We start from the raw sequence: 13799 nt of genomic DNA, 5'->3' as shown, positions 1-13799 counted from the left end.
TCACGTATAATGTCTTGGTCCAACTGAAGGAAATGTAAAAATATTAAGGGACATACTAGTACCTCAAGCAGTTTTGTTGCAATGGAAAAGTGTGCAGAATCCAAAACAGCAGAACAGTCCAAGTTATCATAAACAGCAGCTAATTAAAAGAAAGAGAGAACCTAAGTAAATATTCTTAATTAAAAAACAAAGCTTGTTATTTCTTATTAAAAACAATTGTTAGGGAAAGAATAAGTCAAGAACAAAAAGAAAACATACTCAAAAGTATGTTGTGGCTCATTATTTCAGGTTCAAAATGCTAGCTCTACTTGAAGATGGGATAATCTTCCCACAGCTATAATTTACAGAGTCAAAAAAAGTGGTAGGAGTTAAACTATTATTTAGTAATTGTGACAAAGACAGTCTGTAAAAAGATGACTGGTACCGTCTTCCTTGTTCTACATTCTTTCAAAATCTTGATCCCAGCTGGTCACTACGAAAAATGTCTGTGCATCATTTGCTAATTACTTGTTCAACCGCATATACTGTGGCTCATGTATGAAATAAGAGTCCTAAATTACTAGACTAAAATATATTGTGCATATTATATACACAGATCTAAGGCATTCTTGTTAACAGTCTGCATGATATAGAGACTTTCTTTAGAGTATATTTTTAGTAGCTATATTCCATTTCCCTTACTTTTTCAAGTTATAAAATGTTGCTCCCAACTCAAGATAAATTAAATTCACCAATCCATATTTCCCTTATGTATTCTCTTTCTCTTTCTGTATATATGTGTACACATACACCCACTTTACCTTCAAATTCTACATTCCCCAGATGCAAAATGGCTGCCAGAAGTTTGCTTATGTCCCAGTGCTCAGAATCAGAGAACATTAGGATCTTCATAGCAGAGCGGATATGAGCATATTCCTTGGCATCATTTCGGCCTTCACAGGAAGTACAGTCACCCTGCAGTACAGCATAATGATATACATGACATCTTATCTATATATGTAATACAAAGGAAAGCACAAATAATCACGACACAAAATGCACAGAACCCACAATACCACTTCCTCTGTGGTATAAACTACCTGTAGTACCTGACTACAGTACCCCAAATGGCAACTTGCAACACAATCCCATGCATATTTAAGAAGAATTAATTTCCATTGTAATCAGTGGGGCTTATTCTCAATTAAATGTGCCTAGGATTGTTACTTTAGTGCTTTCAAAATGAAACTTCTCTACATGTATCTCTTTTCTCTCTCAAAACCCCCCTAATAACATAACTCATATGACTGAAGGAAAGCATATTTTAATTCTATTGCACTAGAAGAGATTAATCAGTAAAAAGAGGAGTGATGACTAGTCCTACTATACATAATTCATCTGGCATCTGGCATTAGTTAATACCATGGAAAAGAGCAAAACAGGAATAACATTACAATCCTAGATATAATCTACAAGTGAAAGTAGAACAGACAGCTTACAGTTCTAGTTTCCAAATGCCAACTTTACACATCTGAAAATCCAGGAAATGGAGCACAGTATAAGATTGGAATGAACAGGAACAAAAACTTGGATTTTTCAGTCAGTTTGGAAAAGCTTTAAAGTAAAACTACTATAGAAGCACTTCCATATATTTGAAGTTGTTAATTTCCTGTGCTTTCCACTGGATTCTGAAAACATTTTGAGCTCTATGTAATGTACAGTCTTTTAATTCTACAAACATATTCTGGCCAAGTGCTCAGTTGCTCTGCTTGATTCCTAAAATTAATATGATTTTATCTCTAAGATAATGTGGGTTCTTAAATCATGCTGTTTTCAGCCTATGCTTGCTGCTAAAGACTTTACTCCATCTAGTGCACATGTTACACATTACAAATAAATGTTGCAGTTCAGAAAAAAATTAGAACAGGTGAAGTATTTCCTTTCCAGGAATTTTATTTCATAAATATTTCACTTTCATTTATGTCTTTTATATCTTTTTAAAATGAGTATGTTTCAGTTTAAACTGCCTCACAGAATTGTTGTAAGATAGAAACAATGTGTTATCGCAGGAACATTGTCCTAAGTATTTAAGAATTTTATTACAAAAGCCTGCTATCCCACCACAATCACAGTAGTTTAAGAAGAGAAGCATACCAGTTTGGCATAATTTCTTTTCACACTTGATAGTGCTTTGGCAATCCACAGTTGTGTGATCTATTTTCCACGCTGCCAAATGCTGCCTTCCAGGAGAACAAACACACAGCAGCCCTGCACTTTGGGATGTGGGAATGTGCAATCCTGGCTGACAATCTTTTCCTGAATCCGGCTGCTGTGTGGATGTGCTTAATGTAACCAGCTTCAGAAAGATGTTGGCAGTTGCGATAGCTGCTTCTCCATCATCGTGAAGTGTGTGGCTGCTGTGAACACATTCACACAGCAGCATCATGCTTCAGGGTGGGTGGGACAGGTGATTATGGCTGCCAAGCACCTCTTAAAGCTGGCTGCTGTGTGAATGTGCACACAGCAGCCAGCTTTGGGAAGCTGTTGGCAGCATCGATTGCTGCGAGGGGGGAGGGAGAGGGGAAGAAAAGCAGAATCATATCCACACACGCTATGTGACTACTTCAGAAATGGAACTGCATTGGAAGGGACCTATCACACAAAAGCAGTAACAGAATAGCACTGAGATTGGGAGCCTATTGGTGGGCATTGTCCATCGATGAAAAGGTGCACTACAGTAACAAATGGAATGCAAGGCAGAAGCAAGATGGACATGACACTGTGATGTTTATCACACTATGCTCTTAAAGAGCTACTATTCTAGTGTGACTCCTCTAGCAGCCTCCTGTTGCATGCTGGGATTGGCAGTTTTAAGGAGCTGAACTTCTCTGCCTGAGAATTCTAAATACCCCTCCTTAAAACTGCCAATCCCAGCATGCAACAGGAGGCAGCTAGAGGAGTCACACTGGAATAGTACCTCTTTAAGAGCATAGTGTGATAAACACCTGTGTGATAAATACAAGCCAAAGACACTTTTACCCTGGTAAAAGTCCTTTTGTATAGCCTTGTGTGGTAAAGGCCTTAGAAATAGTATAAATTATTACGCATGTAGTATTAACACAAGTTGCATTCATTTTTCTTGTGACACAACCCAATGAAATGTAACACCACAAACAAACCGGAGGTTGAATTTATATAAACGCCAACTTAACCATTGTGAGGTAGGTGTACTCAGAAGCAGTGCCCAGGTTCAACATCTTCTTCTGTTCCAGATTCATTCCCATTAACATACAGTAAAAGATATGATAATTCCTTTCCTCTGGAGCCTACAATGGTAAAAAGACCACATAGATACAAATATTAGGAAAATAAAATATCAACTCTGTTAACGATTTAATTAAGGTTAAATGTGTATCCTGAATCCTGTGTTTTTTACCTGGCGACACACCCGAGATTTCTCCAGAAGGAATTGTTCTATGCGGGCTCCTTCAATCACTCCATTTTGATTGAAATGAATGTCAATGTATTTCCCAAAACGACTTGAGTTGTCATTCCGAATTGTCTTGGCATTTCCAAAAGCTATATGGGCAGAAATATCAGGTAAAGCAAAGAGAGGAAGGGAAGATCACAATGTCTATTTGGAATCACTCAGAACATCAAGATACTTCACAGTATCCTATTACAAAGTAAGAATAAATTTATATACTTTGATTTATACATTTATATTTAAAGACTGAGGTTGATAATACTTTTATATTTTTAAATGTTTAATGAAATACTTGCAACTTTGTTGTGTTTTCAACTGTTATGTTTCATACTAGTATTGTTTAATTCTCTTTTTTTAGTTTTTGTTATTTATGCTTTAGTTGTATCCTTTTAAAATTATTGTCAGCCTCCTTGAATTCCATTTTAGGAGAAAGATGGGATATAAATTCAATAAATAAATAAAATCTTAAAGACAGAGTCATCTATCAGCTCTTTAACATTTACAGTAGAATCAGCTAAAAATCACTTCATCTTCTATTTCCTGTAAGTATATTCCAGCTTCTTACAGGTACACTGCAAGTATATTTTTATATGTATATTCCTCCTGAGATTCCTGCACAACTAGACATCTACTTAAACTTTAATTGCTTGAATCCAAACTCCAATATATATAAAACTGATTGCTAGAATTCAAAAGGAATCTGAACTATGTGTTCTAAGCTTATGCATATTGGATTTCATGGGCTTCAACATCTGAATCTGAAGGCTTCAGCACTCTGCAGGCTGAACTTTTAAAATGGCTTTCCCTCTCCTACAGCTTTCTGGGTAATCAGAGAATTGTCTGTGTATGGTTTCCCACCCTCCAGAGCTACTTTCAAGGTGCACTGAAGACAGGCAGAGCAAAACAGCACAGTCTTGGTCTCTTACCACACATAAGGGGAAGAATGGAATGAAAATATTATCTAACCAAGGGAATGCATGTGTAAACAAATTTAATTGCATAAAAATCAAGGGGAAATGTGCAGCTTTGCAAACACGTACTATAAGCACTTTGTTGTTATCTGCCTTTGAGTGGATGACAAACCTGTGAATGAGATATCTCCAAGCCTCCCTATCATCTACCTCTCTGCTCAGGTCCTGTAGGCTCAGGCCCATGTGTCTGATTGAGTCTATCCATCTGGCATGTGGTCTTCCTCTCTATCTACTGCCCTTTTACCTTCCCCAGCATCATTGTTTTTTCTAATGAGTTGTGCCATCTACTATAAGCAGTACTTGCCCTTACAAATAAATAGGGCTTATTAGCAGGTAAACAGATATAGAATTGTAGCTGAGTAAATATTCCAGTTTCTTCCATTGTCAGATACATAACTGTATATCCATAGCCTACCTTCTAAAATTGGATTCGCTTCTAGAATCTGTTGCTCAATCCAGGAATGTTGGCCACTAATAGCAGCTAAAAACTGCAGTATCAACTTTGTGCTTTCAGTCTTTCCAGCTCCAGATTCTCCACTACAAAATAAATAAATAAATAAGATTAGATTAGATTAGATTAACAATAAGGTCTCTAGACCAAGTGACTACACACCTGAATGAAGTAATAGGTGTGATGGTGACAATATGGTACTACCAAAATCTCTCCTAATCTTTCCTTCCTTGTCACTGTGTGCCACCACTGCCACTCTTTTGCGATGGTTATGGCCACTATCCCACCATTTAATGTGTCCCATACCTAAAAGATTTTTCTTAATGTCAGTAGAATTTTTTAAGTACTTCACAAAGTAATAGGTTTATTTACAAGTCAAGCTGAATAAAGTACCCCTTTTAATGGATAGTATTCACAATGGATACAGTGTTTAAATGCTTTATTAGATTCTTCTTTATCTTATTTCTGTAATTGTTTCCTTATAACTTTATATATGTTCCTTTGTACTTAGGAAATCAGAAGAACACCAAAGCCACCCTAATTCATACGAAAGCATTTCTAACTTCTATGTGTGGTGCTGAAAGCTGGACAGTGAAAAAAGATGGCAGAAAAATAATAAACTTATTCAAAGTGTGGTGCTGCATGGTGTGGTGCATTTAAAATGTGGTGCTTTCACAAACACTATGAACTGCCAAAAAGACAAATAAATGGGTCCTAGAGCAAATCAAACCTGAATTATCAGTACAAGCCAAAATGATTACTCTGAGGCTTTTTCCACCACTGTTCGCCTCTTACCTGATGACACAACACTGATCTCTTTTATTTCTCTTCATGTTGAAATAACAATTGTCAGCAATGGCAAAGACATGAGGAGGCAGTTCCCCAATCCTCTTGTTGCAGTATAGTCTGATTTGTTCCATGGTATACAGTGGCAACACTTCATATGGATTCATGGCTACTAAGATAGATCCAGTGTATGTCTTAAAAAAAGAAGAAGCAGAAAATGATGTTAACCCCAGGCTAGGGATGGAATAATTAAGGTGTACTGTGACAAAAAAAATCTCATTTTATTTAACGGTAGTCCTTTGAATAAAAAGGGGAAATAAAACTTTTTAATGTGTGTTAGCATGCATTTAAGGCCTCTTCATTGTTCATAAATACCTATGATGAGAAATGACACTGGGATGTATGCTATGATGAAACACAAGACTCAGGGTTCAACTACACTGTAAAAATAATGCCGTTTGAATGTAGTGCTATCCTATGGAACCCTAGGATTTCTAGTTTTACCGGGTCTTTAGCTTTCCCTGCCAAAGAATGTTGATGCCTCACAAACTACAAATTTCAGGATTCTGTAGGATGGAGCCATGGCAGTTAAAGCTGTGTCAAACTGTATTGTTTCTACACTGTAAATGCTACCTCTTTAGAGCATTTAAAAGGTTCCAAAACACACACTATTTTCTTCAGTGATATACAGTATACTGGTAAGCACATGGAGCTTTTGTGAGGACAAATAAATTGATCTGTATGCAATTCAATGCTCCTTGAGAGTTGGTTGTAGGGCTCTTGAATCCTGTGGATGGTGTCTCTTTCTGTTAGTGGAGAGGGAGACATGTAGGCAGAGGCCTTTACAGACCCATTGTAGAAAGCTCTATTATTGTCTCTGTACTGTCTAGAGTGACTCAGTGGCAGTGAGGCAAAAATAGGGTACAATGGGGTTGTGGGGTGTGTCAGATATCAGAGGTGGTCTTGGATCCCTCATTGCCCTGACAAGCCTGACAGAAAAATCAGGAAAAGTATAACCAACTAGGGTATGAGATAGTACTTTCCCTTTATTATCAAAGAAAATTTAAATTTTAAAAAAGCCATGGGAGTTGACTGGAAAATCTACTCCCATCACAACTTCTACATGTTGTGATCGAGACATAAGAAATAGCACTTGCTGTACCACAGATTCACTCCATTTGCAACATTATTGCTTGGTAAGGATAAATGTAAAAACAGAAATTATTATTTGGGGTAAATTTCAAATTAAAAACAAAAATAAAAGAGTTAAGAATCAGAGAAGGCTCCATGGAACACAATGTCTGCACTTCCCCAGCAACCAGCCACAGTATATTAGGACTATTATACATAACTGCCATCATAAACCAAGGCTCCAGATCTTTGATGAAGGAGCCTTGGAAACAGAGGACATCTTAGAAGAGGATTAGATTTTGTCCTCCAAATCAGCCTTCAGTATCCTCACTTTTCTCAGTTGTTCTGGCACCAAAGATGTCAGGATCTCTCCAGCCTAAAGAATTTGTTTCATCATCCTTTGATTCTGATGGTTTCTGCCTGAAGGCCCTAGAAGAATTCAGCTCTTATATTTCTGGAGTCAACAACTTATGACACAGTTAGGGTCCCGTTAAGAGCAGAAGCTCCATTCATCAGGGACAAAGCTAACAGTTTTGCGTAGAGGAAGCTGCAATCCTAACTAGTGCTTTGTCTATAAGTGTTGGGGGTGGTTCCCACTGGATGATACGCCGGGATTCAAATCGAATCCAAGGTGAGGCGTTCCTATTGGAAACCGAATTAACTCTAGAACAGTTCTAGAGTAACCCGCAATCGTTCCCACCTAAAATCGAATCGTAAAGCGGTTTATTATTTGATTCGTGTTATCGTCATTTAACGCGGGTTAAAAAAATAGAAGGGTCGAACCTACATTTTTTCCTTGAATCGGGATAGGAATCGGAGCATTTAAATAGGAACGACAGCCTTTGAAATCGGGTTGGATGGGAGGAGCGGAGCGTGATGGGCTGGCTTGGGGGGGAGTCGCCCTTTCTGTCCTCATCCGTCGTGGCTGTCACCATTTTTGCTTCCCTCACCCCTTTGTCCGCTGTGGTCTTTCAATAAGAGATAAGGATTTTTTAAAATTTTTTATTTTAATGGTTTACAGGCGCTTAATCTCTTCAGCGCTTTAAGCGCCTGAAGTCCCGGCTGCTCAAGCGCCTGCATCTGCCAAAGGACTACAAGGCTTCCCCCGGTGGATTGCAACCTCCCCTCTGTGTGGGGAGAGCCCATTTCTAACGGAGGAGAGGCAGGAAGGGAAGCCTCCTCTCGAAGAGGCATTCCCTGCCTGCTTGGGCTCTGATCTCGCCCAGGCAGGGAAGGGCTCTGATCAATGGGGGGGGGGGGGGGGGAGGAATAGAGCCTTTCCATCTCTCTTTCTCAAACGGAATCTGCCTTCTCCTCCAACCCTGGAAAGAGAATCTTTGGGAAGAGTGCTCCCTCCCTGCTTTCCCAGCAGCCTCCTTCATTGATCTCTGGGCTCTCTGAAGGGATTCTCCCTGGCTGTCTTGGGAGACATGAAGAGGGGATGCTGTCCTGCAAAACCCATCCCCATAGTTTCTCTGGAAACAGCTTGGGCTCCCCAAATTCGCTTTGCCAGAAGCCTCCCCCAGCCTGGGGTCTTTCTTCCAAGGCAGCAAAAGTGCTTTGGGTAGTTTTCTCTCCCTCAACCATCCTTCCCCACGAATAATTGCAGGACTCATAGGCACTTTAAGCGCCTCCTCATTGGCTCTTTTATAACAAACCGCGAAATTTAAAAGTGACGTTATGATGACGTTGCTTTGATTGACAGCCCCAAAATGGTGAGTGGGAACGAAATAAGGCTAAAACCGATTTATATATACACCGTTTTATTTGAATAGGAACGAAAGCGGATCACTTAAAGCGAATCGATTGGTAAATGAGAACGAAGAAAAAAAGCGATTCGGAACGCGGGATAAGACCAGGGTTATTTTGAATCGATTTAACTGATACCGGTGTATTTTAAAGCGTTGTAAATCGCAAGTGGGAACCACCCCTATGTTTTGCTAATAGTCACTGTTCAAAGTGGCTAAATTCCAGTCTAGGTTCTACTTGGAGCTATCCATGGTGCTGATTACTTTGTTTGCCTGCCTGGAACACAACCTCTGCATTACCTGTCTTCATGTATCTACAGCATGAGACAGGCCAAATTTCCTCCGGAGGCAAGCTGCAGCTGCCAAACCACACAGCTTCCCTCCGGAGGAAAAAGAGCCCGGAAAAAATGGGTTCTTTTTCTGCTGCAAGGCCAACATAATGAGTGTGCCACTGGCGCACTCATTACGTAAGTGACGTGCGGTGATGTGTGGCACTTAAGTAACAATGGCAGCGCCAGTGTACATGGGATGCTGCCATTTTTACGGCACTGTGCCGTGCTAGGGTTAGGGACCGTGCGGTTGCCATGCAGTCCCTAACCCTAAAATCGGCACCAGCACAACACATTTGCACAGTCTGTACCGTGCCTACATCCTCTTTGCTTTAACTGAACTCACTGGAACCTGACTTCTGCTACATCAGGTCATTGAAATCTGATTGGATACTTAACTATAACTAGTGTCATGTGGCTTTTCAGCTCACTAACTTGAATCTAGCACATGCTCTCACTTGAACTAGGTTAATAAAAGTCAAAACCACCTCTGCTGGGCTCACTGCCTGAGAGAACAAAAGTAAAGATTAAATAATTCTGCTCCTTCTATTTCTCCACTACTGACTTCTGCAAAGTTGTTATTTTCTTAATTTCCCCATATAAGGTGGGAACAAAATAACTGTGATACCAACAACTTCTGAAATATGTATGTAATAGATGAATAAAAAGGTAAAGGTAATGGCTTCCCCTTGACATGAATATCTAGTTGTAACTGACTATAGGGGCAGTTCACATCTCCATTACTAAACTGAAGAGCCAATACTGTCTAAAGATGACTTCAATCGTCATGCGGCCAGCATGAGTGCATGGAACACTGTTACCTTCCTACCCAAGATATTTATCTACTTGCATTTGCATGTTTATGAATTGCTAGATTGGCAGGAGCTGGGACTAGATGAATACTTCTCTGTTTAAATTATACCACTGAAAGTAAGAATACTGCATTTCTTGGAACTGGCTGAAAAATTCTATCATGAAATACTATGTATGGATTTGTATACTTGATGTTTATATGACAAGGAGTTGATTCATTGTGAAAAAAGGTGGATTTATGTTTTAACATTTATTAATTTGTTTAATATTCTTTTTGACTGGAGTTTCCTGAGTGACCAACAACATTAATAAATATAATGATTCAATATATATATCCTGATTATACTGTATGTATGTATGATTATTGAGATAAGATTACTGAGATTTCCCAATTTGGATTGGTGGGGTTTTTTATGCTTTTTTCTTTTATTTTTATTGTTTTAAGCATATATATGGATTGGTGGGGTTTTTTAATGCTTGACACTGTTTTGTTTAGTGTGTCTTTGTTTGATTTGGTGAGACCCTTCATGGCAGTTAAAGGACATGTTAACCACTCTTATCAAAAGCAGGAGGACTAGGACACTCACAATTCAAAATGTGTCACCTGACAAAAATACAAGTTTGTTTTTCATATTATTATTTGAGAATAAAATGAACTCAGTCACTCACATAGATTTTGTGCTCTTTGTAACGGATGAGAAGGTTGCGCACCATGCCAGCTTCATTCATGTCTCCAAGGCATATCATATCTTCAACTCCATGGACAGAGGCAGGATGCATTGGTCTCACAGTACCAATGTTCCGAGTTGTGATCCAATGTTCCTTAAAAACAAAGGCTTTTATAAGTGACCAATTTAGGTTTTATCCATCATCTAAGAAAACTCCTAGAAAATAATCTGCGCGGTTTCTTCAAATTAGGCTATTGACTGCTGTATGTTTATTCAAAGGCTATGAAAAGTATTATTTAGATATGGCTTTTCAGACGATGAGATATTAATATCTGGATATTCTCAGACAATTTGCATCTCATTCTAGCCATGAAATTGAGAGCATTATCCATGATATCTAGCTGTGCAACTGTGTTCAGGCCTCTTTCTAACTTAATAAAATGTTATGCTCCTACCTTGCCTTCATCATCTTCCACCAAAAACCGTCCTGATTCAGAAATCTTGACAACTGCCCCAATTGGCACATTGAATTCGCTGTTTGAAGGGGATTCCAACCATATGTAATCACCCTAGAGGACAACATGGGTTTAATGTGAAAAGTCTTCCTTGTGGATATGCTGCATAACTTTCCTTGCTCTTCAAAGAACTGGTCTTACTTTAGGATAATTATGGTGTAGAAACCTCCATTATCAATTTTAGGTACATTATCAGCATTTTCAACATTTCTTTTGGTGGCATATTTTACCAATTACAGACTAATGATAGTAGCTCTCAGCAGAACATGGAAGCAACTAGTTAATTAGATCATTGAGTTATTGACTCATTAGATTGTTTTCATGTCACATGGCCTAACTTACATTTCCTGATTAACACGGAAGTTAATCCTATGTTTTACTGGGTTACTTAATTTAATGTAAGAGTGGGTGGCGCTGCATCTGGCAGATTTAGTAAAACAGGAAGGCCTAAGAAGGAAAGGATTATGATTGGGAGAAATACATCATATGGCTCTGTTTCTGGTATGGAATGAAAAGGAGTGCTCAAGTGACTTGTTTCCTAAGGGCTTGCTTAGCCATGGCCTTTACAGAATGTCTTCACCACCACCTATTAGCATGTGGGTCTTCTTTTGGGGGGGAAGGTGCAGGAGTACACTGTGGTTCTCTTTAATTCTTCTCTTCCATTTTTTATTCATTTTATTCTAGTTTCTATTATATATAATTATATAACATACAATATTATATATTATTATTTGAGCTGGGCTGAATGAACTTTTTGTACTGCTTTAGCGTACTCTTGATGTTGTTCACTGAATGGTAGGCATCTGGATAATTAAGTGAAATGCTTTTGGCAACCCTACTCCCATTTCCTCCTTGCTGGCTTCTGCTTTTCTCCCTCCACCTCTGCTTCCCTGCTGAAGTTAACATATCATGCCTTACTGATCTTTCATCTCACTTCTTTAATAAACAAGATGTTTGAAAGGCAAGAGAACAGTGTATATGTTAGGAAGGGTGGTTGGGAGTGGTAGAAAAAAGAGGAAAAATAAAAATCACGACAAAACCGAACATATTGGTAGATGAGATCCCATACTTCAGGAACCCTTGCCCAACCTGGTAGTTTTCAGACTCCCACCATCCCCAGGAAATTGCATTTGTACTTCCTTTGCACTTCCATTGGGGGGAAATCCAGGTTGGGGGAAGGTAACTTTAATAGGACAAAACAACAGCACTTCTGAAAAAGCAAACAACAAAAAACATGCCCCAGAGTTAATAGTGACAACCACTATACCATGCTCTATAAATCCCATGATCTGACTGGGGAAATAACATTTTAAACAGCAACTTAAGTAATGATACCCCAACTAATTAATTTTAATTATTAGTGCTAGTGATAAGGAATTAAATTTCTCAATTTCTAATGTTTTATGTTATCAAATTAATGTTCAAGCCTAATATTCCAAGCTAAGGCCCAAAGATGGGATGAGATACTGAAAATGCTATGAGAATTTCAAAGGAGGGTTTAAAAAGTACACAGCTAGAACACAGAAAAGAATAAGACAGAAAGTCACTATATCTTTCATTAAATCAGTAAAAATAGAGGATCAAAATAACAAAAAATAAGATCTTAAACCCAAACATTAATCTCTGGTGCATAGGAGGGATAGTATATTGAACGGAGGCAGCAATACAGAAGAATTCTGCAGACCATTTTTCCTTGTTTCCCCCATACATGGTGTGTGTGGCTTGGGGTACTGTTTCATTCTAAAGTGTTTTATACAGTGTTTTATCTTTTTTAAAATGTATTCTATACTTTTAATAACAATCTATTTTAATATTGTAATAATTTAATTCCTTTTTAATGCATCTCTTTTCTGTGTTTTTAATTGTACTGTTCTTTTAATATAGTTGAGCCGCTCTGAGTCCCAGTTCTGGGATAAGAATAGGACACAAATAAATATGATGATGATGATGATGATGATGATGATGATGATGATGATGATGATGATGGATAAAAATCCTCTCCAAGATTTGTGGTAAGATCATATAGGCAGCTTCTAAGGGCTGAAGACAACAGAGGATGACACCCCAGAAGAGGGATGACCTCATTCTCCAACAGTATCATGAGGAGAATGACGCAGCAGCACTGAGAGAGCTGAGCACTTCCCCTCAGTGCTGTCACCTTGGCATGACATGCAACAGTGAGGGAGTGTGTGCAGCCCCCTATTTTGTGACACTCTACGCATGAGTAGAATGGCATGCAGCAGGGAGGGGGGCTGGGTATGCTCCCTCCCTGCTGTGCTACTCTTCACTGATCACACATAACAATGTTTCAGAAACCGCCTGATTTTCATCAGTTCCCACTGGGATCTTTTAAATTATTATTTAAGAACTACAGCCAAAAGCGGTTTAGCAACATTAGACTAGATAAGCATTGGGATAATTTCCTTTTATAGCTAGCATTCTTTTTTCTTGTTTGATTTGCTGTTCTAGGACAGTTGCTATGTTTCTTGGTGGCAGCCATTTCAGCTAGTTCCAAGATAACAGAAACACACTGCCATACAGAGATAAATTTCATTTCTGGAAATACTGGTTTAATGTAAACTGACCTGGAGAGTGAGGTGGGGGAAGTCCTTATTCCCTGGGAGTTCCCTGGGAATACTTTAAAATAAGGGAATACTTCAGAATGAGGAAAATATCGATTTTTTAAAAATGGAAGTAACAGAAACAAAACTACACACTTTCTGGTTTTTCCACTTTGTCCAGACGGGCCGTATATTGGCTTCCACTGCCAAGAAATGGTCCTCAGTTTCAATTGATCTTTTTTAGAATGATATACTTAGCTAACGTACATTAGTAATCATTGATTGCAGTTTGGGATTGTGATTCATTATATGCTTTCTTACCCTTCTCCCCCTGCTCTGGTTATTCATTTTGCCAGGTTG

General features: G+C 38.6%; 1 protein-coding gene across 1 annotated transcript in view; it reads right to left on the bottom strand.

Annotated features, from left to right (window-relative positions):
* MYO7B (myosin VIIB) overlaps nucleotides 1-13799 on the bottom strand; it is a 76037-nt gene that overhangs the window by 50981 nt on the left and 11257 nt on the right. Inside the window, exons 5-12 of the mRNA XM_089509538.1 lie at nucleotides 10819-10932; nucleotides 10365-10517; nucleotides 5684-5868; nucleotides 4853-4974; nucleotides 3416-3558; nucleotides 3192-3305; nucleotides 801-954; nucleotides 63-139 (exon numbers count right to left, since the gene is read on the bottom strand). Of these exons, the coding sequence (XP_089365664.1) occupies nucleotides 63-139; nucleotides 801-954; nucleotides 3192-3305; nucleotides 3416-3558; nucleotides 4853-4974; nucleotides 5684-5868; nucleotides 10365-10517; nucleotides 10819-10932 (1062 nt within the window). The remainder of the gene's footprint in view (nucleotides 1-62; nucleotides 140-800; nucleotides 955-3191; nucleotides 3306-3415; nucleotides 3559-4852; nucleotides 4975-5683; nucleotides 5869-10364; nucleotides 10518-10818; nucleotides 10933-13799) is intronic.

Source organism: Sceloporus occidentalis, unplaced genomic scaffold (assembly GCF_023333645.1).
Source record: "Sceloporus occidentalis isolate IW3139 unplaced genomic scaffold, rSceOcc1.0.p SCAF_2, whole genome shotgun sequence".
NCBI classification, from domain to species: Eukaryota; Metazoa; Chordata; class Lepidosauria; order Squamata; family Phrynosomatidae; genus Sceloporus; species Sceloporus occidentalis.
This window is presented reverse-complemented; position numbering and strand designations above follow the sequence as displayed.